At 40.5% G+C, this 26,133-nt stretch overlaps 1 protein-coding gene across 5 annotated transcripts in view; it reads left to right on the forward strand.

Annotated features, from left to right (window-relative positions):
- Positions 1-176: 176 nt before the first annotated feature.
- top2b (DNA topoisomerase II beta) overlaps positions 177-26,133 on the forward strand; it is a 184,166-nt gene continuing 158,209 nt past the window's right edge. The window contains exons 1-8 of one of the 5 annotated variants that reach the window (XM_061844304.1): positions 177-233; positions 645-703; positions 1,733-1,894; positions 4,650-4,740; positions 13,456-13,519; positions 13,677-13,822; positions 23,240-23,337; positions 23,446-23,658. In XM_061844304.1, the coding sequence (XP_061700288.1) occupies positions 218-233; positions 645-703; positions 1,733-1,894; positions 4,650-4,740; positions 13,456-13,519; positions 13,677-13,822; positions 23,240-23,337; positions 23,446-23,658 (849 nt within the window). In that variant the 5' untranslated portion in view covers positions 177-217. Of the gene's footprint in view, positions 554-644; positions 704-1,732; positions 1,895-4,649; positions 4,741-13,455; positions 13,520-13,676; positions 13,823-23,239; positions 23,338-23,445; positions 23,659-26,133 lie in introns of all 5 variants that reach the window. The other 4 variants (XM_061844221.1, XM_061844135.1, XM_061844054.1 and 1 more) reach the window with 4 other exon arrangements.

Here is a 26,133-nt window from a genome sequence, read left to right on the forward strand (position 1 = left end):
TGATTGTTTCAGCTGTCCCTCGTCCCATCCATGTATTGTTTCCTTTAACTACAACCCAGCGCGCTCCTCGGAATCTTAGTCTTAACCCTATTGCCATCTAGTGATGAACTAAAACTAAAGAAATCCTTTTCTACTGGGCGAAATGTCGATTTTTCTGAAGAAGAACACACTTCATTGGTTGTTGCCCCTTCACGCGGATTGGTAGCTTTTTTGGCAGATGGCGGAACCGGGTGGTCAGTGTATTTAGCAAAATAATCGTTTTTTCCCACGTTTCCGAGTTGGAAATCTTTAATTATCTTGCTTGGGCATATTCATTGAAACATTATGCTTTTGTATTTGCATCATTAGTTTTATTACCCGAAAGCTAAACATCATTAATGCTTTAGTTGTGGATCGTATTTATCAGAAGAGTATCCTCGTTAGCATCTTTGTTGGAAGTTTAGGCCTCGAAAGGCTGTGACTGCTTTTTAACAATAGCCAGGACACAATTTTGCATGTTTTGGATCTTTCATTTTATTTTTACCTGGGTGGAAAAAAATAACATGCTAGTTAAGTACGTTTCGATTACATTAACGTTTGAAACGTGTGTGTAGTAATATCGCTGTAATTAAACATATCTGACACGCGGCATCATTACATTTGAGGATCACAAAGGAAGATGTCCTACGGCGCAGCAGGAAGCGGTGGGATGGCTGCTTGGATGGTAAATAAGTCGCCAGGAAACCATTTTTTCTTGATCACAATAATATACCTATTGTGAAATCCAGTAATTCGAATTTCAGGCTTCTTTCATTTTCGTTTGTTCCAGCTCGTTTTTCGTGCTCAACAATAATAGTTGTTCCCGTCCTTAAATTTTAACCTCGCGACTGAAGTAACAATCTACCCCATCTCTTGAGCAATTGTCAAATATACACATTTTATGTGTGTCAAATTGAGAGTGGATATATGTGTATGTGTGTGTATACATATATTATTGCATGAAGTCAAACCATCTTTAACGTGGGGTTTTTCTGTCTTGGAAGATTAGTTTGGAAATGTAGTTGTTACAATTACAAGTTATCTGTAGAAAATGTTATAGTGTTACTAGTTGAATAACTTTCTCAAAGTAACAACTATTTACATTTGATTACACTTTCAGTGCTTATTTTTTAATGAATGCATCAGTCGGACCGTTGGATATTTTTCTTTTTAAGTGTACAAAAAACTTTGCCATTTTCTATAGACAGATGAACTGATAACTAAATGGTGGAATAGAATTACAAAATTAAAACTTTTGTTGCATTATGCGTACAGCGTTTGGAAAAACACTACAATACCATGTTCACCTAATTTATTCCCTTTAGACCAGTGGTTCTCAAACCTTTAAGACCCAATGCCATCTAAAACAAATTTTTAGCTCTTCAACTACCACCAAGACCAACATTAATGTACAGTGTCATAGTCTGTAGTAGGCCTTTGTGTTCATAAAAAATGATGCAGAATATTTATTCTTAAAAAGTACATTTTGTACTATTTTAAGGCACTGTGATATGCAAAGTATGAACTTTAACAACACTATGCTTGAATTTTGTAAAATAAATAAATAAATTAGTACATACTAAGTACATAAAACAGTTATTAAAGATTAAATGCAAATGTACTAAAAAGATACAACTGAACTCGACTTAGGCAGTGATCACAGTCTCACTTAGTATTTGGCTGTCATATGTCTTCTCAATAATAATCTTTCCAGGAGGCAGCAAATGGGGGTGTTACTGGTAAGATTGAAGGAGTCAAGAAAGATAAGACGGGATCCAAGCTTTCTGTAGAAAGAGTCTACCAAAAAAAAACTCAGCTTGAACACATTCTTCTTCGCCCTGACACATACATCGGATCTGTGGAGCCCATCACACAGGTAAGTCAAATTAAGAATGTACATCACTGGGTGAATAAAAATACCTTAGCTTTCACCTTAATTTTCTAAAAAAATACTTGGCCCATAGTGGAAACTAAAAGCTGGAAATACACATGTTTCAGCACTAAGGCTTGGCTGATATGAATTTTTTAATGATGCAGAATAAAAATGTCTTATAGCTGATTGATCAAATAATTCACTGAAAGATTCACAAGAAAATTTGTGATGGATGAACTTGCCTGGCCTGCATATAGTCCTGCTCTCAACCTGACAGAACACTTTTAGGTTGATTTTGAGTAGACAGTAAGCCAGGCCTTTTTGTCCAAGAGGAGTTTGTGACTTAAAAATATGCTTTTGGAAAAATGGGCAAATATTCCCAAAACCTTGTTGACAGCCTTCCCGCAAGAGTTGAAGATGTTACCTGTGAAGGTCATCATACTAACCCATACGAATTTTGAACGAGATGTAACTTAAAAATCATATATCCCTTCATCCGTTTTCTGGATTTGATTGAAGGCATGTCAAGTGAAACAAAAAAACATGTGAAGAGTACAGCAGAGTTGGCTGCAGGTATCACAACTAATCTGTTTGGCTATCTGAAATAAACAGAAAAAACGGTGGACAAAAAACACAGAAGTCCCTTGTCCAACCATTTTTCCAAAGTGGCATTAAATACACTGCATGTACAATGACCAGTTATAGTTGAAGTTCAAGTTAAGCCAGTGGCCACAACAGTTGTTCATACTATTACAGTAACACACCATCAATGTGCTGCGGTGAAAACTTCAAAATAAAGCCTAACAAGGCACTGGTCCAATATAATAAAAAAAAGACAAAACTAACATTAACATAGTGGACATCAATGCCTTATTGGGGGAGTACATTGGACGATTGTTTAGGGCATCTGCCTCACAGTTCTGAGCACCTAGATTCAAATCTGGCCTCACCTGTGTGGATTGCCCCTAAGTTAAAAAATGACTTGGACTTGTTGTTTAAAGTCCTCAAAGTATTGAAACGGCAAGGTTTTTTAATTTTTGTTGTGTACAGAAGACATTTGGGTTTCAGATCAAAAGATATCAAAGGGACAAAATTAAGAATTCCAGCTTTTATTTATTATTTATTGTAATTTTTCATGTATGATGCGCTTTTCTTTCCCTTAAAAAAATAGTAATAAAGTTAATAGTGCCATTTGCCCCTACACATGGATATAGAGGGTTAGATGGATTAAAAACCCTAATGTTTTATAAATGAATGCAGCCATCGAGTTGTTATAAACATGTTGAATACTTTCATTATAATGACACCGACACCTAGAGGTTATAAAGTTCATGTTAATGTACTGCTGCCACCGACTGGTTATAAAAAGGGTTTAGCCTACAATTTCATTCCAGTATGACAGAGACACATATGACTGCATATGTCTTCAGTTGTGCTCAGCTGCAACACCTTCCAAAAAGCTGTCACAGTGTTATGCTTATCACTGTGCTACCTCAGCTTTTATTCAAAAAATGTTTCAGAACTGAGGGCACTCAATGTTAAAATTTTCGAGGTGGAATTCTTTCCATTTTTGCTTGATGTACAACTTCAGCTTGTCAACAGTCCAGGGTCTCTGTTGTCATATTTTACACTTCATAATGCACTACACATTTTCAATGGGAGACAGGTCTTGACTGCAGGCGAGCCAGTCTAGTACCCACACTCCTTCACTGTGAAGCCACGCTGTTGAAACGTGCAGAATGTGGTTAGCCATTGTCTTGCTGAAATTAGCCTTGGTGTCCATGAAAAAGACATTGCTTGAATGGCAGCGTATGTTTCTTTCCAAAGCCTGTATGTATCTTCCAGAATCGATGGTGCCTTCACAGGTGTGTAAGATACCCATGCCATTTGCACTAACACAGCCCCATACAATCACAGATCCTGGCTTTTGAATTTTGTGCCCATAACAATCTTGTTGGTTGTTTTCCTTTTTGGCCTGGAGAACACGATGTCGACAATTTCCAAAAACAATTTGAAATCTAGACTTGTCAGACCACAGAAGACTTTTCCACTTTGTTATCAGTCCATTTTAGATGAGCTTGGATCTAGAGAAATTTGTGGCATTTCTGGGTGTTGATAAATGGCTTTTGCTTTGCATAGTAGTTTTAAGTTGCAGTTATGGATGTTGTGGTGAGCTATAGTTACTGACAATGGTTTTCTGGAATTTTCCTGAGCCCATGTGGTAATGTCCCTGATCACATATGTTGTCTTTGTAGTATATTCAATTAAATAAAGATTTAGACTCCACTCCCGCGACCCTTGTGAGGATAAGCGGCTTAGTTAATGGATGGATGGATGGATGAACATGTTTTGCAAATCTTTGTATTCTGTTTTTATTTATGGTCAACATAACATCCCAACTTCATTGGAATTGTGTTTATAAATGTTTTCCTGCTGGAAGAAAATTTTGTATTTTGCATTATTGTACTCTTCAGTCTTGGAGATTTCACAATCTATGTTAAAAAAAAGTTCTGCAGGGGTTCTGGGGTATCCCAGACCCTCTGACAAATTTTTTTTTGCTCAACTTTTTCATGCCTTTATCTGGCTTTTGGTCTAATATCCGCTAATACCAGCTGGTCGATTTATCAGTCAGCACCAACAATGTCTTCCAATAACTGCACACTTGAAAATGTATTTTATTGTTGCAGATTTCAATACCGACATATAGCTGTTTACAATTCATTTTATTCTTTTTTTATCCCCTTTCTTTCCCTCTCAGCTAATGTGGGTTTTTGATGAAGAGGTTGGAATGAACCAGAGGGAAATTACCTATGTACCTGGATTATATAAAATTTTTGATGAGATTCTTGGTGAGTCAACAATTTATTTTTGTGATTGACATTTTATTTAAAGAGATTTGTTAGATTTATTGCTCATCAGACCATAATTTCCCTTTTTACATTGCAATGTAATGTATTTTTTTTAACATGCATCACATCAAAAATAAGCAGTTCACAAAGAGGCATCAACAAACTTCAGGAAGTCGACGAGTATCTTGTCCACAACCCAATCCCACATCTGTATTTTTATGCCGAGTCAAGTCATACTGACTGAACTGCTGTTACTGTATTGTACTTTTAACATTATGGCAACCCCCCGCCCAAATAACTGAAGGGTTTTCTGTCACTGTATCGTAAGGGATGCCACGATTAGTCAATGAGTCGTTACAGCAACAATCAAAATTGTCGTCATTTGCTAGTTGATGTTTATTTTTATGAAACTTCATTTTTTTCCTCATGTGCTTGAAGCCTCATGCCAGTTCACTGTCCATTTCTCTTTATTATGGCCTTGATGCACATGTGGAATAGAGGCTGACACAGGAGATGCTGTTCACTCCTGCTCTCTCCCACCCCCACCGAGTTTGATCCCACTCTCGCACAATTCCAAGTGAGGTTTTAAAAAACAAAATATCCCATTCACTTCCCCAGAGATGGTTTCCTCACCGTCACATTATGGAGTGATCTAAAAAAACCATTTTATTTGGAAAAAAAAATCCCACTCCCACAGAGATCAGCGATTGATCCCAATCCTGAGCCAAAATTTTTCAGATTCCCACTCCTGTACACCCCTCCCTCTTTATTTATTTTTTTTTACTTCGATACAATCTTTTTTTTTTTTGTCAGTATAGAATATTCCCTACATTTGCTTTATTCACGGTAATAAATACATTGAATTACCAGAATTATCAAGAAACAAAACGTTTTTGAGAGAGTAGTTTTTTCATTGAGACCTAATTTTTTTAGTGAACGGACTAACCAGATCAATTCATTAAAAGATTCGTTCCTTTTTTTTTGCTGCCACCATGGAACTCGTGAGTTTTCTAGAAGTGGAAACAGATCTGAGGAAGCATTCTTTCAATCACTTCCGAATCTTCGGCGAATGACAGGACACGACTTCATCAAATGTCCTCCCATGTGATTGGGAAGTTGCGAGCGTTATCACTCACTTCGGCAAATTACCAATGAGTAGCCAGTGTCAGGCAGCGCCATGGCAGGTGGGGAAGGGACTTAGTTGAACTGAATGTACTGGTTTCCTGGTGTACTGAAATCCTGAAGAGTGATGTATTCAAGGGAGGGACTTATGTGTACTGCAATGTACTCGTGCAATGTGTGATTCGTTTGCACAAGGAATGGCGTACATGAGTAATTTTAGTCTTGATATCCTCACGAGATAGCTTTCACCAGCTGGGTTTTCTTCAAGCTAATGTTGACTTAGTCAATAGCATGAAAACAAGCACACATTTATAATAAATGTCAATTAATAATGAATTTACTGTATATATTTATACATACATACATATCAATTCCTGTGTCTCTAATCTGATTTAAAAATCATTTAATAATAATAAGAATGTAATAATGTACAGTGCCTTGTGAAAACTTTCTTCCCCCTTGAACTTTTCAACCTTTCGCCACATTTCAGGCTTCAAACATAAAGATGTGAAAATTTTTTTTTGTCACGAATCAACAACAAGTCAGACACAATGTGAAGTGGAATGAAATTTATTGGCTATTTTAAACGTCTCCAACAAATAAAAACCTGTGGGGCGTCCAATATTCTTTGGCCCCGTGCATTAATACTTTGTACCGCCACCTTTTGCTGCAATTCCAGCTCCAAGTCGCTCTGGGTATGTCTCTATCAGTTTTGCAGATCGAGAAACTGAAACTCTTGCCCATTCTTCCTTGCAAAACAGCTCGAGCTCAGTGATGCTGGATGGAGAATGTTTGTGAACATCAGTCTTGAGCTCTGCCCACAGATTCTCGATTGGATTCAGGTCTGGACTTTGACTTGGGCATTCGAACACCTGGATACGTTTATTTGTGAACCATTCCATTGTAGATTTGTTTTTATGTTTTGGATCATTGTCCTGTTGGAAGATAAATCTCCGTCCCTGTCTCAGGTCATTTGCAGACTCCAACAGGTTTTCTTCCAGAATGGTCCTGTATTTGGCTCCATTCATCTTCCCATCAATTTGAACCATTTTCCCTATCCCTGCTGAAGAGAAGCAGGCCCAAACCATGACGCTGTCACCACCATGTTTGAGAGTGGGATGGTGTGTTTGGGGTGATGAGCTGTGTTGCTTTTACGCCAAACATATCCTTTTGCATGTCGGCCAAAAAGTTCGATTTTGGTTTCATCTGACCAGAGCACCTTCATCCACGTTTGGTGTGTCCCCCAGGTGGCTTGTGGCAAACTTTAAATGAGACTTTTTATGGATATCTTTGAGAAATGGCTTTCTTCTTGCCACTCTTCCATAAAGGCCAGATTTGTGCAGTGTACAATTGATTGTTGTCCAATGGACAGACTCTGCCACCTCAGCTGTAGATCTCTGCTGTTCATCCAGAGTGATCATGGTCCTCTTGGCTGCATCTCTGATCAGTCTTCTCCTTGTTCGAGGTGAAAGTTTCGAGGGCCCGCTGGGTCTTGGTGGATTTTCAGTGGTTTGATACTCCTTCCATTTCAATATAATTGCTTGCACAGTGCTCCTTGAGATGTTTAAAGTGTGGGAAATGTTTTCGTGTCCAAATCTGGCTTCAAACTTCTCCACAACAGTATCTCGGACCTGCCTGGTGTGGTCCTTGGTCTTCATGATGCTCTCTGCACTTTAAACAGAACCCTGAGACTACACAGAACAGGTGCATTTATATGGAGACTTGATTACACACAGGTCGATTCTATTTATCATCAGTCAACATTGGATCATTCAGAGATCCTCACTGAACCTCTGGAGTGAGTTTGCTGCACTAAAGGTAAAGGGGCCGAATAATATTGCATGCCCCACTTTTCAGGTTTTTATTTGTAAAAAAAATAAATAAAATATCCAGTAAATTTTGTTCCACTTCACGATTGTGTCCCACTTGTTGTTGATTCTTGACAAGAAATAAAAAAATGGCACCTTTACTTTGAAGAAAAAAAATATTTGAACACCCTGCTATATTGCAAGTTCTCCCACTTAGAGATCATGGAGGGGTCTGAGATTTTCATCGTAGGTGCATGTCCACTGTGAGAGAGATAATCTAAAAAGAAAAATCCAGAAATCACAATGTATGACTTTTTAACGATTTATTTGTGTGATACAGCTGCAAATAAGTATGTATAACACCAGAGAAAAACAATGTTAATATTTGGTACAGTAGCCTTTGTTTGCAATTACAGAGGTCAAACGTTTCCTGTAGTTGTTCACCAGGTTTGCACACACTGCAGGAGGGATTTTGTCTCACTCCTCCACACAGATCTTCTCTCGATCAGACACGTTTCTGGGCTGTCGCTGAGAAACACGGAGTTTTGGCTCCCTCCAAAGATTTTTTATTGGGTTTAGGCATGGACGCCAGAACCTTGATATGGAGCCATTCCTTGGTTTTCCTGGCTGTGTGCTTCGGGTCATTGTCATGTTGAAAGATTCAGCCACGACCCATCTTCAATGCTCTGAGTGAGGGAAAGAGGTTGTTCCCCAAAATCTCACAATACATGGCCGCGGTCATCCTCTCCTTAATACAGTCCAGTCGTCCTGTCCTGTGTGCAGAAAAACACTCCCAAAGCATGATGCTACCACCCCCATGCTATACAATCAGGATGGTGTTCTTTGGATGGAACTCATCATTCGTCTTCCTCCAAACACGGTGAGTGGAATTATGACCAAAAAGTTCCATTTTGGTCTCATCTGACCACAAAACATTCTCCCATGACCCCTCTGTATCATCCAAATGGTCAATGGCAAACTTAAGACGGGACTTGACACGTGCTGCTTTAAGCAGGGGAACTTTCCATGCCATGCATCATTTCAAACCATGACGTCTTAGTATATGACCAACAATCACCTTGGAAATGATGGTCCTGATTCCTCCCCTTTTTAAAGATCATTGAGAATCCATGAGGTGATATCTTGCAAGGGGCTCCACGCCGATTGAGATTGACCCTCATGTTTAGCTTCTTCCATTTTCTAATGATTGCTCCAACGGTGGACCTTTTTTCACCAAGCTGGTTGGCAATTTCTCCGTAACACTTGCCAGCCGTGTGGAGTTGTACAATTTTGTCTCTGGAGCCTTTGGACAGCTCTTTTGTCTTGTCCATGTTCCAAGTTTGAGTCTTACTGATGGTATGGGGTGGACAGGTGTCTTTATGCAGCTAAAGACCTCAAACAGGTGATTCATGATAATACATGGAGTCGAGGTGGACTTTTAAATGCGGACTAACGGGTCTTTGAGGGTCAGAACCCTAGCTGATAGACAGGTGTTCAAATACTAATTTGCAACTCCATCCATCCATCCATCCATCCATCCATCTATGCATCCATCCATCCATTATCTACCGCTTTTCCGGGTGGGGTCACAGGGGAAGTAGCTTCAGCAGGGATACCCATACTTTCTTTTCCCCAGCCACTTCCAGAAGGATCCCGAGGTGTTCCCAAGCCGGCCGAGAGACATAGTCTCTCCAGTGTGTCCTGGGTCGTCCTTGGTGTCTCTTTCTGGTGGGACATACCCGGAACACACCCTCCGGTCACCCTTCTTGAAAAGAGGGGCCACCACATCAGTCTGCCAATCCAGAGGCACTGTCCCAGATGTCCACACGATGTTGCAGAGGCGTGTCAACCAGGACAGCCCCACAACACCCAGAGCCTTTACAAAGTCCGGGTGAATCTCATCTTCCACCAAGAAGCTTTTTAACCACCTCGGTGACCTCAACCCCAGAGGTAGAGGAGCCCGCCTCACAGCACCCAGACTCAGCTTCCTTGTGGGAAGGCATGTTGGTGGAATTGAGGAGATCTTTGAAGTATTCTCCCCACCCACTCACAACATCCCGAGGTGAGGTCAGCAGCGCCCCGTCCCCATTATTCAGAGTGTTGACAGTGCACTGCTTCTCCCTCCAGAGACACCATACAGTGGACCAAAATTTCCATGAACCCATCCTGAAGTCGTTCTCCATGGCCTCACCGAACTCCTCCCGCGCCTCAGCAACCACCGAAGCTACATTCCGCTTGGCAAGCTGGTAACTATCACAGGGTTCTCACGCGGCCCTAAAAGTCCCTAAAAAACCCTAAATTTTCGAAGGTGCATTTAGGGGCTCCTAAAAGTCCTTAAAATCCGCGAAAACCGGTCAAGTCCCTAAAAAGGCCTTAAATTAAAAAAAAAATTAAAGGGAGGACCTCTACCGCCAAAATTCTCCCTAAAAAAAAAATCAATCTTTTATGTAAAAAAAAAATTGCGATCCGTCTGGCGTCCAAATCAGCCGGAAATTGTCAACGGAAGTCACCTTGTTGACAACTAGTCGCCATCTTGTCGATATTCCATTTTTTGTTTCCGTGAGTAGACATTTCACTTCGTCTTCGTTACGACGTAGCGTAGTTCTTTCATCGAGCCAACTTGTATCACGGGGAAGTGCATTTTGGGTTGAAAGTAAGGAGTTTGGGAGCTGGGTTCGTCTAAATCCAAAAGATCGGCACATGTTTTACTGCCATCTGTGCAAGCAGAGTTACCAGCTTGAAAAGATGGACGTCAAAGCGCTGGAGTCACACCGGAAAAACAGGAGACACGCTGATTTGGCGAAGACTCTCTCATCTTCCGTTGGTATGAATCTGTTTCTAAAATATCAAGATAGTGAAGCATCAACTTCAGGCAGTGGTACTAGCAGTGCATGCGCACTAGGGATCGCAAAATAACCACTTACTTTCATCACCGGTTTTAACCAAACAGTTGTAGCAAAAAAAATGATTAACCGGTTTTAAAACCGGTACCATAGTGGTGTTTACATAATTCACCCGCGGGACCTCGAGTTGGGGTGCGGGGTTCCGCATGGACTGTTTTTGTTGTTGCTCCTCTGGAGTGACGAGTTCACAGAGTTCCCCCCGTTATGCGAGTAGTGTTTTGATGTCTGCCAATAAAACAAGTTTTGTTCCTGTGTCCGACACTCCGCCTCCGACTCCTTTTCTCCGGCGCTACACCATCGATCGTTAATTTACTCCGCGGTAATGGGTTAGTTTGTACACAATATTGACAAACAAGCTTGTTGAATGTGGCTTTCAACAACGCACTCGTGTAAGTTAAATTTTTATTTTTTTGTAAAAATGTTTTAATGTTGACATTCTTCTTTCGGACTTTCAGAAGGGCATGAAAGTATACCGAGCGTTTCCTCAATGCCATGTTTGATGTTTCTTTGATTTAACTGAATGTTCTTTTGAGTCCAACTTTACTCCACAGCGAAACTTGAAAAAACTGGAAATGATCTTGGAAAAAATAGCGCAATGTGGAGTACTGGAACCGAAAGAAATGATTGAAAATTTTTTTGTTTAAAAAAAAAAAACGAAAACCGGTTATAACCGGTTATTTGTAACCGGTTGTGATCCCTAATGTGCACCTACGGTTGTCCAGCCATCGACTTCAACCAGCCAGAAGTGAGGCATTATGAACGTAGTTCAATACACGAAGACGGACTCGTTAAAGGCAGAGATCGTTGGACTTTAAAAGTGATCTGCAGCCATTACAGTTTCAAATCTTGTAAAAATAATTCGAAAGTGTTTTCAGTCATGTTCCCAGACAGTGACATTGCTAAAAACTACCACTGTGGAGAAAGGAAGACTTCGTACCTGGCTACATTTGGCATCGCTGCCTGCTTTTCATCTCTACTGCCTCAAAGCCATAAAAGCCAGAATAGAGACTGACATATCAACGCTTATTGAGAAGGCTGACAGGCTGTGTGAGGAGGCAGAAGAAAAGAGGAATCTGAGGTTTATCACCGAGGCCAATGCACTCAGAGGCAGAGCAAAGGATAAGAGAGCCACTTTGCCACCTCTGCAGCAACAAATAGAGGAGGCACTGGGTAGGCTCAAGGAGCTAGAGTAGCGGTGCTGAGACAGACATCAGTAGAAGACATTTGTGTATATAGTTGCAATTGTAGTTAGAATCTGTTTTTCTGTATGCTGTTATGTGAAGACGTTGACAATGGTCATATCAATGAGAACTACCACAAGGGGCGACAGGTGATCACTGTCACAGGTACTGAGATACTGGAACATTTGATGAACCAAGAACGGTTGATGGCACCATTGGGTGAGTCTTTTTTCCTTACTCTTGATTTCCCACGATGGCCCTAAATTTTTCGTGTCAGCCCCTAAGAATGCCCCTAAAAAGCCCTTAAATTTTTTTGGTCAGACTGAGTATGAACCTTGTATCAGCTGCCTCGGGAGTCCCACAGGCCAGAAATGCCCGATAGGAGTCCTTCTTCACCTCTACAGCATCCCTCACTGTTGGTGCCCACCAACGTGTTTGTGGTTGGCCGCCACGACAGTCACTGACCACCTTACGGCCACAGCTCCAGTTGGCCGCCTCAGCAATGGAGGCGCGGAACATCGTCCATTCTGACTCAATGTTCCCCGCCTCCTCCGGGATGTGAGCAAAGTTCTTTCGGATATGGGAGTTGAAATTCCTTCTCACAGGGGAATCTGTCACCCATTCCCAGCAGATCTTCACAATATGTTTGGGCCTCCTGTTTGGGACTGGCATCTTCCCCTACCATTGGATGCATCTCACCACCAGATGGTGATCAGTTGACAGTTCCACCCCTCTCTTCACCCAAGTTATTTGCAGCTGTATCACACAAATAAATCATTAAAAAAAATCATACATTATGATTTCTGGATTTTTCTTTTTAGGTAAACTCTCTCACAGGGGACATGGACCTACGCTAAATATTTCAGACCCCTCCATGGTTTCTAAGTAGGAGAACTTGAAATATAGCATGGTGTTCAAATACTCATTTTCTTCACTGTAGTTTACCTTATCCCGAAGGGAGTGCAAGCAGGAGGTAGAAAAAGACGGAGGAAAATGATGCTAATTACTAAGATATCGTATCATCACGTCTCAGAACACCGAAATAAGTACCTGGGTAATACAGTACACTGGTTATATAGGTCTGGCTCCAAATGCGTTGTAACAGAAACTCACCAAGTTTTCACAACAAAACAAGGATATTAATTTGTGTTTGGAGATATACTGTAAATGTAAAAGAATTCACGGCGTCAGAAGACACCCTGTGAAAAGCAAATGAATTAATACAAAACTGCAGACGTCATCTGGGAACGGGGTTAAGTTAAAAGTACCGTATTTTCGTGACAATAAGGTGCTTCACATTAAAAGATGCAGTCTCAGTTGCGGGTGCAATTTCTTTATTTAACACATACATAAAGCACCACCATATTATTGGATACAGGCATGGTGGCGCTCACGAGGCAGTGAGGAACAATGGACCTCTATATTTGTTAGTAGAAGAACAAGCTTATCCTGTGGTATAAACCTGTTATGTTTGTTTAGTTTTTTAATATATTTTAACACAAATGTTGAAATGTTTCTTTGATTTTTTTTATGTCAATTTATTTTTTAATTTAAGAAATTAACTCAAATCAGATTTAGACCTGCTAAGCATGTTAAATTTTTGAAAATGTGAAAGGGTGTGAAATTTGCAGGTCCCACTGTATATTGAAGGCATTTGGGTTTCAGATAAACATAAATAATAAATAAATTCTTCCAATACAGTCAATGCAGCAGATAACAAACAGAGGGACAAAAACATGAGTGCCATTAAGATCAACGTTGATTCGTAAGTACAGTGTTGCATACTGAATTATTTTTACTCTTTATATATTTAAGGTAATGAAGATGCTTGAAATGGAGAACACTGTCTGAAAAGCATTTGAAAATTTCATTTATTTTAACATGTTTTACTCATCACTTTTCTTCAAATCCACTTCCACCAGGGAATCCAATACCATTTCTGTGTGGAACAATGGTAAAGGAATACCAGTGGTGGAGCACAAAGATGAGAAAATGTATGTCCCAGCTCTCATTTTTGGTCACTTGCTCACCTCCAGCAACTATGATGATGATGAAAAAAAGGTCACAGGTGAGTATAGATCAGGCGTGCCCAGACTTTTTACCCCAAGCAGCCAGTCTCTCGCGATCGACCTGGGGGGGTGTTTTGGGGTGGGGGCTGAGTGGCCGTATGCGCGGGCGGGGGGGTGGAGGTACGTGCGCATCGCCTCGACTGCCGGAAATAGGAGGTCAGCTTGTTACAAAGAGCCTTTATGTTAGTACGATCGACATATAGGCCAGACCTTAATCAAGCGACAAGGTGGATGATAGGCTCACGTCTTTTTTTTTGGGTGGGGTGGGAGGGTTTGGGGGGGGGGGGGTTGGTGGTTGACACACTGGCACGGGATCGACCAAAATTGCCGTCTCGATCGCAGTCAACGCATTGTGCACCCCTGGTATAGATCATCGGCCACACTCAACCAAGGGGACTCAATTCCAAATCCTGAAAGCCCTCAAATAAATAAATAAGTAAAAGGTTCATTTTTTTGAGGTTGGTCAGGTCACATGTGATTTAATTAACTTTAATGCTCTTAGAGATGAGATAAAATAACAGATTTAAAAAAATACTTACAATCAGGGCACTGACTGTACTGGCACAATGATGAATAATGAAAAGGATTTGAATACAAATATAAAACATTTAAAATGTGAAAAAAACAATAAATATGACAACAAAATATTTATATTAAAAAATAAAAATAAAAGTACAATTTAAAACAGTGTATAGTGCAAGAGATATCATTACAATTGGAAATACTAATAAGTAAGTTTCTTTCGTCTTGATCCGTTAGGGGTCGCCACAGCGTGACATCTCCGGTGAACGCTCGTATTTGTTTGGCACAGTTTTTACGCCGAATGCCCTTCCTGACGCACCCCCTCTTGAGGAATGGAGGCCCCAGTAGGATATGAACTCACAACCCCTGGTTTACCATACCAATGCTTTTCACTGCCAAGCTGTGGGGCCTCTAAATATGAAATACTAATACTAATAAGCATGAGAAAAAAGTATTTAAAAACAGTCACACTTAGAGCTGGTGGGAGGGGTTGGTGAAACACTTTTAACTGCTGTAAATTAAGAAGACTCTGCATCTTGCATAACTGTTTCTTTTCAGGAATAGTGCCTATTGAATGAATGTCTATTGTTTGTTCTTGTTAGTTTGTTCTGAATGTCGTACAAGGGCGGCATCGACTGTCGGAGACAAATTCCTTGTGTGTTGTTACGTACTTGGCCATGAAAGCTGATTCTGATACAGGTTATGTATTCCGTAAGCATTTCTTTCATGTATTCAGGACCTCAACCATTTAGTGATTTTTCAGACCAGTTGCAGAACTTTAAAATCTATTCAAAAGATGACTGGAAGTCAGTGTAAGGACTTAGGAATTGGAGTTAAATGCTCTGACCTCTATGTTCTGGTCAAAACCCAAGCTGCAGCATTCTGAATGAGCTGCAACTGTGTAATGGTTTTTGTGAGAGACCAGTCAGTAGACCATTACAGTTGTCAAGTCTACTTGAGATAAAAGCATGGATGAGATTTCCCCTCATCTGTTTGACGCATACAAGCCTTCACTCTAGATAAGTTCTTCAAATGGTAAAGGGCAGTTTTCGTGATTGATTTGATGTGACTATTAAAAGACAGGTCGGAATCTATAAGAACGCCAAGGTTTCAGGGTTGGTCTATGGTTTTTAAAGAGTCCAGGTATTTACTTACAACAATTTGCTTTTCTTTATTGCCAAAAACAATTGTCTCAGTTTTGTTGTAGTATAGTTTAAGAACATTTTGAATAATCGAGTTATTTTTCTGCTTTAGACAATAGAACAACACCTCAATTGAACGGTAATCATCTGGAGACATTGCTAAATATAACTGTGTCATCTGCATACCTATGATAGTCAAAATTAAAGTTTTGAATAATTTGACCCCAAGGTAGCATATACAGGCTGAACAGGAGGGGTCCAATTGACTCTTGAGGGACCTCATAGGTCATTCCCTTTTGCTGGTATTGAGCACTTCCAATGGTTACAAAATAGCTCCTTTCTTCCAGGTAGGACCTAAACCATTTAAAAACCGTTCCATGTAGTCTTACCTACGTTTCCAACCTGTTCTGCGGTATATTATGATTTACCGAATCAAAAGCGCCACTGAAATCCAACAAGAAACCTTTCCTGAGTTTTGAGTTCTTCATTTTGCACGTTGATAAGACCAAATTCAGTTCTGTGGTTCGGTTTGGAAACCTAATTGAAATTTGTCAAAAAGTCAATTCAAATTCATTAAATTGCAAAGTTGATTAAAAATAACTTTCTCAACAATTTTGGGTATGAAAGGCAGATTTGAAATGGGTCGATAGCAGGGGTGCCCAGATTTTTTTACCCCAAGATCTGCTTTTTAAGCAGCCAGCCTCTCGCGAGCAACCGACGACGGTTGATCATGATGTTGTGTTATTGATATATATATATATATATAAGTGAATTGTGGATCTTACAACCCTCAGTGAATCACATTGCAAAATGCCACAAAATGAATAGCTTTATGTTATACTTTATATTTGCATTGAATTATTGTTTTTTTTTTGCGTGCAACGCTGATTATCTGCGAAACCAATGCATCAGTGGTGCACAATTCCACATGTGTGCAGTTTAGAGGGAACATTGGCGGACGTTTTTTCTTTTTCTTTTTTTTGGGCCCGGCGTCCCGGGATCGAGCAGTCGACGCATTGAGCACCCTTGGTCTATACTTTGCTAGCATGAAATCGTCTAGTGCTCTGTTTTGTAGAAGAGGCTGAACAGCTGCTACTTTCAGAGCTTAAGGAAAGTCACCAGACTGAAGTAAGTAATTCATTATTTGCCGAAAATCAACTTGCACCGACTTCACAATAGCTTTGAAAAAGTCAGATGGTATTTAGTCGAAACAGCTCATTGATAGTTTCAGCTGCTGAACTTTTTTTCTCTGCAGTGTTTTGTATCTGTATCAAATTCTGACAAGTTAATAGAGATTTCCCTGGGTGGCTTCAGATGCAGAATGATTTTGTCATTGTGCTGATTTGTGCTGACATTTCACCTGATGGATTGTATTTTTTCATCAAAATAACAGGCAAACTGATTGTATTTGTTGGATATTATGGGTTCTGGCGCTATCTGATTCTGCAGGGTTGTGAGCTTGTCAACCACAGCAAACAGAGTGCGAGTATTGTTGAGGTTCTTACTCATGATTTCGGAAAGTGTTGCTGTCTATCCCTGACGATCTCTTGGTTAAACTTACAAAGGCACTGTCTATAGAGGTCAGTCAATTTGGAGTTTAGTTTTACTCCACTTATGTTCTGCTTTTGTGCACCTTCATTTAGAGCTCTTGACAATCATTGTGCTCCTCTGGGGTTCTCGGTCACCTCAGGATGGACTTAGTTTTAAGCGGAGTGACAGCATTCATGGTGCTTGACATTTTTGAGTTGAAATTGTCCTAATGTTCGCCAACTGTCTCAGCATTCACTGTCTGTGGCAACTTAGTGGCAGTATTCTCATTTATATACTTTTTTTTAATAGAGATGGAGGTTGTCTGAACTTTTGGAAGAATCTGCAAAAAAAAAAAAAATACACAAAAATACTCAGAAAAAGCCATATCCTTAATGTCAGTCAGTAGAATTTCAACATCCTTAGAGATGTGACCTTGAGTGTGAGTTGGACTCTTACTATTGAGAGAGGTCAAATGTGTCTATTATGGCAGAAAGTTCTGGATGTTTTTTCCATGTTAAAGTCCCCTCTTATGACAAAGTAGTTGTACACACTACAAATAACTGACAGCATTTCTGAAAAATCCTCTATAAACTTTCTATTGTATCTTGGAGGTCTTTCAATTATTAAAACGCTAACCTTTGGGCCACCTTTTACTAAAAATAGATATTCAAAAAAGCTAAAATCACAGAGCAAAATTTCTTTACATTGAAATAATGAAAATAGCATCACAACCACATTTTTCCCTGTTCGATCCTTGCTCATAAAACAAAAATTTTCTGGTGTTGCCTCATTTCAAATACTATGATAGCTATTTTCTGTTAACCACGTTTACTTTATTTCCAAAAATTCGAGATCATAGGTTGTTATGATATCATTAATCAACATTGATTTATTACCCTGTGACCTGATATTAAAGAGCTCGTCTCGCAGCGATAACTGCAAGCAGTGGTTTGATTGATTCATATTTTATCCTCACTAAGTTAGTAGTTCTACTTTTTTTGTGCCATATCTCTTTGACCAACTTTCATTATATTAAATGTTAAACACGCCTGACCAGTACATGCTAGTGTGTTGTTACACTTGAAACTGTCATGCCTCATTTAGCCTACTATTAATCACCAATGCCGAATAGAGCGATACTGAATGTCCAGTTGAATTGACTGGAAGGTAATTTTATTACAAACCCAACACTCACAGTTTTATGACATTGTGCCTGCCATCAAGCAACAGAGATCGTGATGTGCAGATGAAATTCCACTGCAATGCAAGACGGGGGTAGGAGAGTCGAGGGATGATGGATTGAGTTAGGGCATATGCAGAGTGGGGCGATTTAGGAACATGAGGACAGGGGGCAAGTCTTAGTTGAACTCGAAAAGTGACTTGCTTTATTCCACAGCATATCATCCGGGGCATATCCACGGTGTCCTGACTAACAAAAGTTGGAACTCTGGTTGAAGAAATCCAGACATTTGTTTCACAGCAATGTGGGTAGAGTCCTTTGCAAGGCTGGCAAACAGGATGCTTATCAGCTGGCACCCGCAGCTGATGTTCTCACCATGAACATTGTGGTGATGGGAGGTCAGTGACCCTTGACCCGAGTTAGGGTTAGGGTTAGTTAGTCTTTTTTTAATCGAGACAGAGGTTGTCTGAACTTTTGGAAGATTCTGCAATCCAAAGAATGCACAAAAATGGTCAGAAATATCCATGTCCTTCATATCAATTGAAAGAATTTCAACATCCTGAGAAGACCACGTCTAAGATTAGACCGTGAGTTTGAGTTTGACTCTTAATATGTTCAGAGATCTAATTGTGTTCAGTATAGTAGAGTTCTTTTCTATGAGAGCAGCAATATTTTTCTCCATTTGTTAACATGACTATTGAAGTCTCCCTTTTGACAAAATATTTGTTGTCGATACAAATGACCGACTGAATTATCCTTCATAAATTTTTTATTGTACATTGGAGGTCTATACATTTTGAAAACAGTCACCTTTGGGTCCCTGTTATCCCAAAAACATAGATATTCAAAAGAGCTAATTTAATATAATTTCTTTACACTGAAATAATGACTTTAAAATACCAATAACCTTCACCTTTTTTCCCCATTTGAAACTTGTTCCTAAAATTAAAATTTCTTGTTTTGCCGAATTTAGAATGGTATTAGGGCTATTTCCTGTTAACTGTTTCATTGAATAACAAAAGCTCATCAGTTGAAATGCCATTAATCACCTTTGATTTATTACTGAGTGACCTTATTAAAAAGAGATAGTCTTGCAGAGATGTCTGGAGAAAATTGTTTGTTAGATTCAGTTTTTGCTCAAAACTGCCACTCCATAATCTGGAGTGGCAGAGAAATACAGTGAAGAAAATAAGTATTTGAAAACCCTGCTATATTGCAAATCCTCCCACTTAGAAATCATGGAAGGCTCTAAAATTTTCGTCATAGGTGCATGTCCACTGTGAGAGAGAGAATCTAAAGAGTTCTAGAGACCTGTTGAAGATTTTTGTGAAGACAGGAGCAAGTTGGTCTGCGCAGACTTTGAGGCAGGGATGGGGACACAAGGTCTAGGCCCAGCGCTTTGTTGATCATTTGTTGTTTGAAGATCTGTCTAACGTCCATTTCATGGATGTTAAAAAGCAGAGTGGAAGGTGGTACGGCTTGTGGTGCGGCTTGGTGGGTGGGTGGCATGTGAAGTGTCTTTTTCAAACCTGCAGTGAAAGCTATTTCAGTCGTCGGCTAGCCCGCTCTCTTTTTCTCCTGGGGGGAACATCGCTTGTAATTAGTGAGCGATTGTAATCCATGCCAGACTGATTTGGAGTCATTAGCGCCGAGATGTTTTTCCATTTTAACTGCATAGTCCCTCTTTGCATTGTTAATTTTTTGAGTCAGCTGGTTTGTAGTGTGATTTTATCCCCACTACTATATGCAATCTCTATAGCCTGGCGAAGTTGACTAAGTCCGGCTGTAAACTACAGGTTGTTGCTATTGAACATGCGAAAAGTTGTTGTTGCGACACACACCTCCTCACAGAAACTGACATACGCGGTAACAATATCTGTGAATTCATCTTGGCTGCGCGCTGAATTTTCAGACACTCCAGGCTGTGCAGTCAAAACAGTTGTGAAGTTCTAATTTTGTCTTGTTGGTCTACCTTTTAACTGGTTTTACCAAAGGCTTCGCACACTTAAGTGCTTGCCTGTATGTAGGTATTAAGCCGAGCAAGCAGTGATCAGAGGAACCAATTGGTGCGTGGGGAATAGCACATATGCGTTTTTAATGGAAGTGTAACAGTGGTCTAGACCAGGGGTCTCAAACTCAATTTAAGTGGGGGTCGTTGGAGGCAGAGTCTGGGGGAGGCTGGGCCGCATCAGGATTGGCTGACAGATGAGGCTAGACTGGAATCCCCTTGGACCATGATGTTTGCAGATGACATTGTGATATGCAGTGAAACCAGGGAGCAGATGGAGGAACAATTTGAAAGATGGAAGCATACACCGGAATGAAGACGAATGAAGATTAGCTGAAGTAAAACAGAATATATATCCATGAATGAGAGGGGTGGAGGGGGAAGAGTGAGGCTACAGGGAGAAGAGATAGCGAAGGTGGACAACTTCAAATACTTGGGGTCAACAATCCAGAACAAAGGTGAGTGTGGTAAGGAAGTAAAGAAATGCGTCCAAGCAGGTTGGAAGAGTTGGCTGAAAGTGTCTGGTGTGTTATGTGAAGAGAAGAGTCTCTGCGAAGATCAAGGGCAAAGTTTATAAAACAGTGGTGGGGCCAGCTTTAATATATGAATTAGAGACAGTGGCACTAAAGAGACAACAGTAAACAGAGGCGGAGATGTTGAGGTTCTCTCTGGGAGTAACAGGTTGCATAGGATTATAAATGAGCTCATTTGAGGGACAGCCAAAATAAGATGTTTTGGAGACAAGGTTTGAGAGAGTAGACTTGAGGGTTTGGACATGTCGAAATGCGAGAGAGTGAATATATTTGTAGAAGGTTGTTGAGAATGTAGCTCACAGGCAAAGAGCAAGAGGAAGACCAAAGAGAAGTTTGATGGATATTGCGAGAGAAGACATGAGGGCAGTTTGTGTCAGAGAGGAATATGCACAAGATAGGCTTACAATGGAAAAAGATGATGCGCTGTGGCGACCCCTAACCGGAAAAGCAGAAAGGAAAAGAAGAAGATGCAAACTCTGGACAAAATCCACAATATATATCTGGGAAAATAAGAAAGTTACAGTCAACATATCATTAAAAATATTTGTAAAAGTAATTTACAGTGAAGAAACTACGTTTTTGAGCACCCTGCTATATTGCAAGTTCTCCCACTTATGGAGGGGTCTGAAATGTTCGTCTAGGTGCAATGTCCACTGTGAGAGAGCTAATCTAAAAAAAAAATAAAAAATCCAGAAATCACAATGTATGATTTTTTTAATACATTTTTTTGTGTGATACGGCTGCAAATAAGTATTTTAACACCTAATGTTAATATTTGGTACAGTAGCCTTTGTTTGCAATTACTGAGGTCAAACGTTTCCTGTACTTTTTCACCAGGTTCGCACACACTGCAGGACGGATTTTGGCCCACTCCTCCACACAGATCTTCTCTAGATCAGACAGGTTTCTGGGGTGTCACTGAAAAACAAAGCGTTTCATCTCCCTCCAAAGATTTTCTGTTGGGTTTAGGTCAGGAGACTGGCTAGGCCACGCCAGAACCTTGATATGCTTCTTACGGAGCCATTCCTTGGTTTTCCTGGCTGTGTGCTTCGGGTCATTGTCATGTTGAAAGACCCAGTCACGACCCATTTTTAATGCTCTGACTGAGGAAAAGAGGTTGTTCCCTAAAATCTCACAATACATGGCCACGGTCATCCTCTTCTTTATACAGTGCAGTCGTCCTGTCCCATGTGCAGGAACACCCCCCCAAAAGCATGATGCTACCACCCCCATGCTTTACAGTAGGAATGGTGTTCTTGGGATGGAACTCATCATCGTCTTCCTCTATACACGGTTAGTAGAATTATGACCAAAAAGTTCCATTTTGGTCTCATCTGACCACAAAACATTCTCCCATGACTCCCCTGTATCATCCAAATGGTCATTGGGAGACTTAAGACGGGCCTTGACATGTGCTGCTTTAAGCAGGGGAACCTTCCAGGCCATGCATGATTTCAAACCATGATGTGTTAGTGTATTACCAACAGTCACCTTGGAAACGGTGGTCCCAGCTCTTTTCGGGTCATTCACCAAGTCCTGTCGTATAGTCCTGGGGTGATTCCTCACCTTTTTAAGGATCATTGAGACCCCACGAGGTGATATCTTCCATCGGGCTCCACTCCAATTGAGCTTGACCGTCATGTTTAGCTTCTTCCATTTTCTAATGATTGGCAATTTCTTGACAGCTCTTTGGTCTTGACCATGTTACAAGTTTGGGTCTTACTTATTGTATGAGATGGACAGGTGTCTTTATGAAGCTAACGACCTCACACAGGTGCATCTGATTCAGGATAATACATGGAGTGGAGGTGGACTTTTGCAGGCGGACTAACAGGTCTTTGAGGGTCAGAATTCTAGATGATAGACAGGTGTTCAAATACTTATTTGCAGCTGTATCAAACAAATAAATCGTTAAAAAAATCACACATTGTGATTTCTGGATTTTTGTTTTCGATTATCTCTTTCACAGTGGACATTCACCTACGATGAAAATTTTAGACCCCTCCATGATTTACAAGTGGGAGAACTTGCAATATAGCAAGGTGTTCAAATACTTATTTTCTTCACTGTACTTACAGTAAGTTTGCACCCATTATTTCTGTCATGTTGTATTGTTGATTTGAGCTAAACCAACGTCAGGGGCCAAATCTTGAATGCCCCCTCGGGGTCATTGATTTGTCTAAAATCCTAGAGAATGATTTTGAAGATACAGAACTCAGTAGACAAATATGCAATAAATGTACAAGTCATACAGTACACAAGTATTTACAACAAATGAACAAGTCATGTAAATAGACACATTGCTCCATCTTGTGATTGATTATTGTTTTTTAAACTTGTTGATCGGTGGTCAGCCCCAAAAACTCTGATCATGTAAACCTAAAATAAATAAAAGGTGTCCAAATGTATAGGTCTATACTCTTTGTACTCTTTGATTTGTCAGTCAATTCATAAAGGTGCTGAATGCTTATATTGATCTTTTTTTTTCTGTTTGGTCTCAGGCGGGAGGAATGGCTATGGTGCAAAACTTTGCAATATTTTCAGTACCAAATTCATCGTGGAAACTGCCTGCAAGGAGTACAGACACAGTTTCAAACAGGTGTGTAAATTTCCTGCATACACAAAAACTGTGATTTCAATGTTTCTGCATATTCAGCAAGACCACTTACAAGTCGTTGTTTACATTGTTTCTTTGTTCTGCACCCAGACTTGGCAGAACAACATGAGCAAATCTTCAGACCCCAAGATCAAGTTCTTCGATGGAGATGATTTCACCTGTGTGACGTTCCAGCCAGATCTGTCTAAGTTTAAGATGGAGAAACTTGATAAGGATACAGTTGCTCTTCTGACACGCAGGGCATATGATGTGGCCGGCTCTTGCAAGGGTGTCAAAGTCACATTGAATGGGAAAAAATTACCTGTAAGTCATTAAAATTTACTGGGACATTCTTTTGTATTTCCTCTAATTTTACTCATGAACAAATTCTAAAAGTTTTTGTTCAGTATGTTTGCAAAATATTGGAATTTTCTCCCGATTCATCCAAAATGCAAAATCAAATGTATCTTTGTTTCGTGCCCCCATTTCACCCACAAAAGCAGAAGATAAAAATATCGCTGACAGATGTGTACAAACATACATCTCTGAATCAATCAAGTATTGTTTCCTGACCTCCCTGTATGAATACTTCATCAATTTATCTGTACCTCCATTTTCTTCTGCTTATCCGAGTTCAGTTGCTGGAGCAGTAGCTTTAATATGGAAGCCCAAACTTCCTTGTTCCCAGCCTCTCCAATCAAAATCTGTCGACGGATCCCAAGCCATTCCCGCCCCACCCGGGAAACATAGTCTCTCGAGTGTGTCCTTGATCATCCCTGGGGTCTCCTCCCGGTGTGAGGTGCCCAGAACACGTCACCAAGGAGGCGTCCAGGAAACATTCTAAGTAGAGATGGCTGACAGATACAGTTGAAGCCAGAAGTTTATATACACTGAGTAAAAACACATTTAGTTTTTTTCCCTCACTGTCTGATGTCAAATAAGATTAAACCTGTTTCAGGTCAGCCACGATCACCAATTTATTTTGTTTAATTCCACGATAATGAGAGAGAGAATTTCACATTATTTTCTTACAGGTGAAAAGTGTACATACATATCTTGAGTATCGACTATCATTTCCTTTGAACTGCATGAGTTGGGTAAAATGTGGGTAACCTTCCACAAGCTTCTGACAGTACTCTGCTAAAATACTGGGCTCCTGACAGAATTGGTGTAACTGAGTCAGGTTTTTTCGGCTGCTGTGCTCGCACACGTCTTTTCAGATCTGCCCATAAATTTGACTTGGAAGAAAATAGTTTCCTCTCAGAAATTCTCTCTCATTACAATTGCATTTAACAAAATTAAATAATTTTGGTGCTCTTGACTAACCTGAAACAGCAGATCTTTTCATCTGATTTGACTTCAGACAAAGAAAAATTAAATGTGTGTTTTTGAATAGTGCATGTATACTGGCTTTAACTGTAGATCCAGATACCCTTGATCTTGTTCCTCTCAATGTGGAGGAGTACTGGCTCTATTATGAGGCCCTCCTGGAAGACTGAGCTTTTCACCCTATTTTTAAAGGAGAGCCCGGAGGAACCTCATTTTGGCCGCTGGTATCTGGGAACATGTTTTCCAGTCATGACTCACAACTTGTGACAATAGGTGAGGGTAGGACCTCAGGTTGACCAGTAAATTGAGACCTTGCCTTTTGGCATAGCTCCTTCTTCAATGACAACAAACCGATACAAAGTCCACTTCACTGCATACGCTGCACGAATCCGCCTGTTGATTACCTGTTCCATTCTTTCCTCAATTGTGAAGATGACTCCAAGCTACTTTAACTCCTCCACTTGGAGCAAGACCCCATTCCTGACCCGAAGAGGGCACTCCACCCATTTCCAATTGAGGACCACAGTCTCAGATTTAGAGGTAACGATTTTCACCTCAACCACTTCAAATTCGACTGAACCGCTCCACTTGCAGATCACGGCTCAATGAAGCCAATAGAACCACATAGTGCAAAAAGCAGAGGCAATACTGAGGCCATCAAACCGTCCCCCTTTATGCCTCGCTTTTCATGTGATATTCTGTCCATAAAAGTTAGAAATAGAACGGGTGACAAAGGGTTCCCTTGACCAAGTCTGACCTCCGTAAATGAATCTGACTTACTGCCATCAATGCAAACCAAACTGACACCAGTTGTACAGGGAACGAATAGCCCATATCAATGGGTTCAGTACCCCATATTCCCAAAGCACTCCCCACAGGGGACCCTGAGGAACACGGTTGAATGCTGTCTACAAAACATATATAAACTGATTGGGAAAAATCACATGCACCTCGAGGACCCTATTGAGGGTGAATATCTGGTCTATTGGAAAACCACATTGTTCTCCCTGAATTTGAGATTCAACTTCCTGAATGATCCTCCTCTCCATCACCCCGAATAGAACCTACCAGGGAGGTCTAGGAGTGTAATCCCACTAATCTTAACACACCCTCCAGTCCCCATTTTTAGAAGGGGGACGACCAACCCAGTCTGCCACTCCAGAGGCACTGTCTTTGATGTCCACGCAATATTGCAGAGGCCTGTCAACCAGGAAAGTCCCACAACATCCAAAGCCTTTAGGAACTCCAGGCAAATCTCATCCAACCTTGGCAACAAGCCTTGCCACCGACGAGCATTTTACCACCTAGGTGAATTCAACCCCAATGGTAGGAGAGTCTGCCTCAGGGATCCCTAATTCTGCTTCCTCCTGGGAAGGCATGTTTGTGGAATTGAGGAGGACTTCAAAGTATCACTTCTCTGGTCGAGGTCTTCGGCTCCCCATCCCCACTGTAGAAGAAGAATCATCTTTA

Source organism: Syngnathoides biaculeatus, chromosome 1 (genome assembly GCF_019802595.1).
Source record: "Syngnathoides biaculeatus isolate LvHL_M chromosome 1, ASM1980259v1, whole genome shotgun sequence".
NCBI classification, from domain to species: domain Eukaryota; kingdom Metazoa; phylum Chordata; class Actinopteri; order Syngnathiformes; family Syngnathidae; genus Syngnathoides; species Syngnathoides biaculeatus.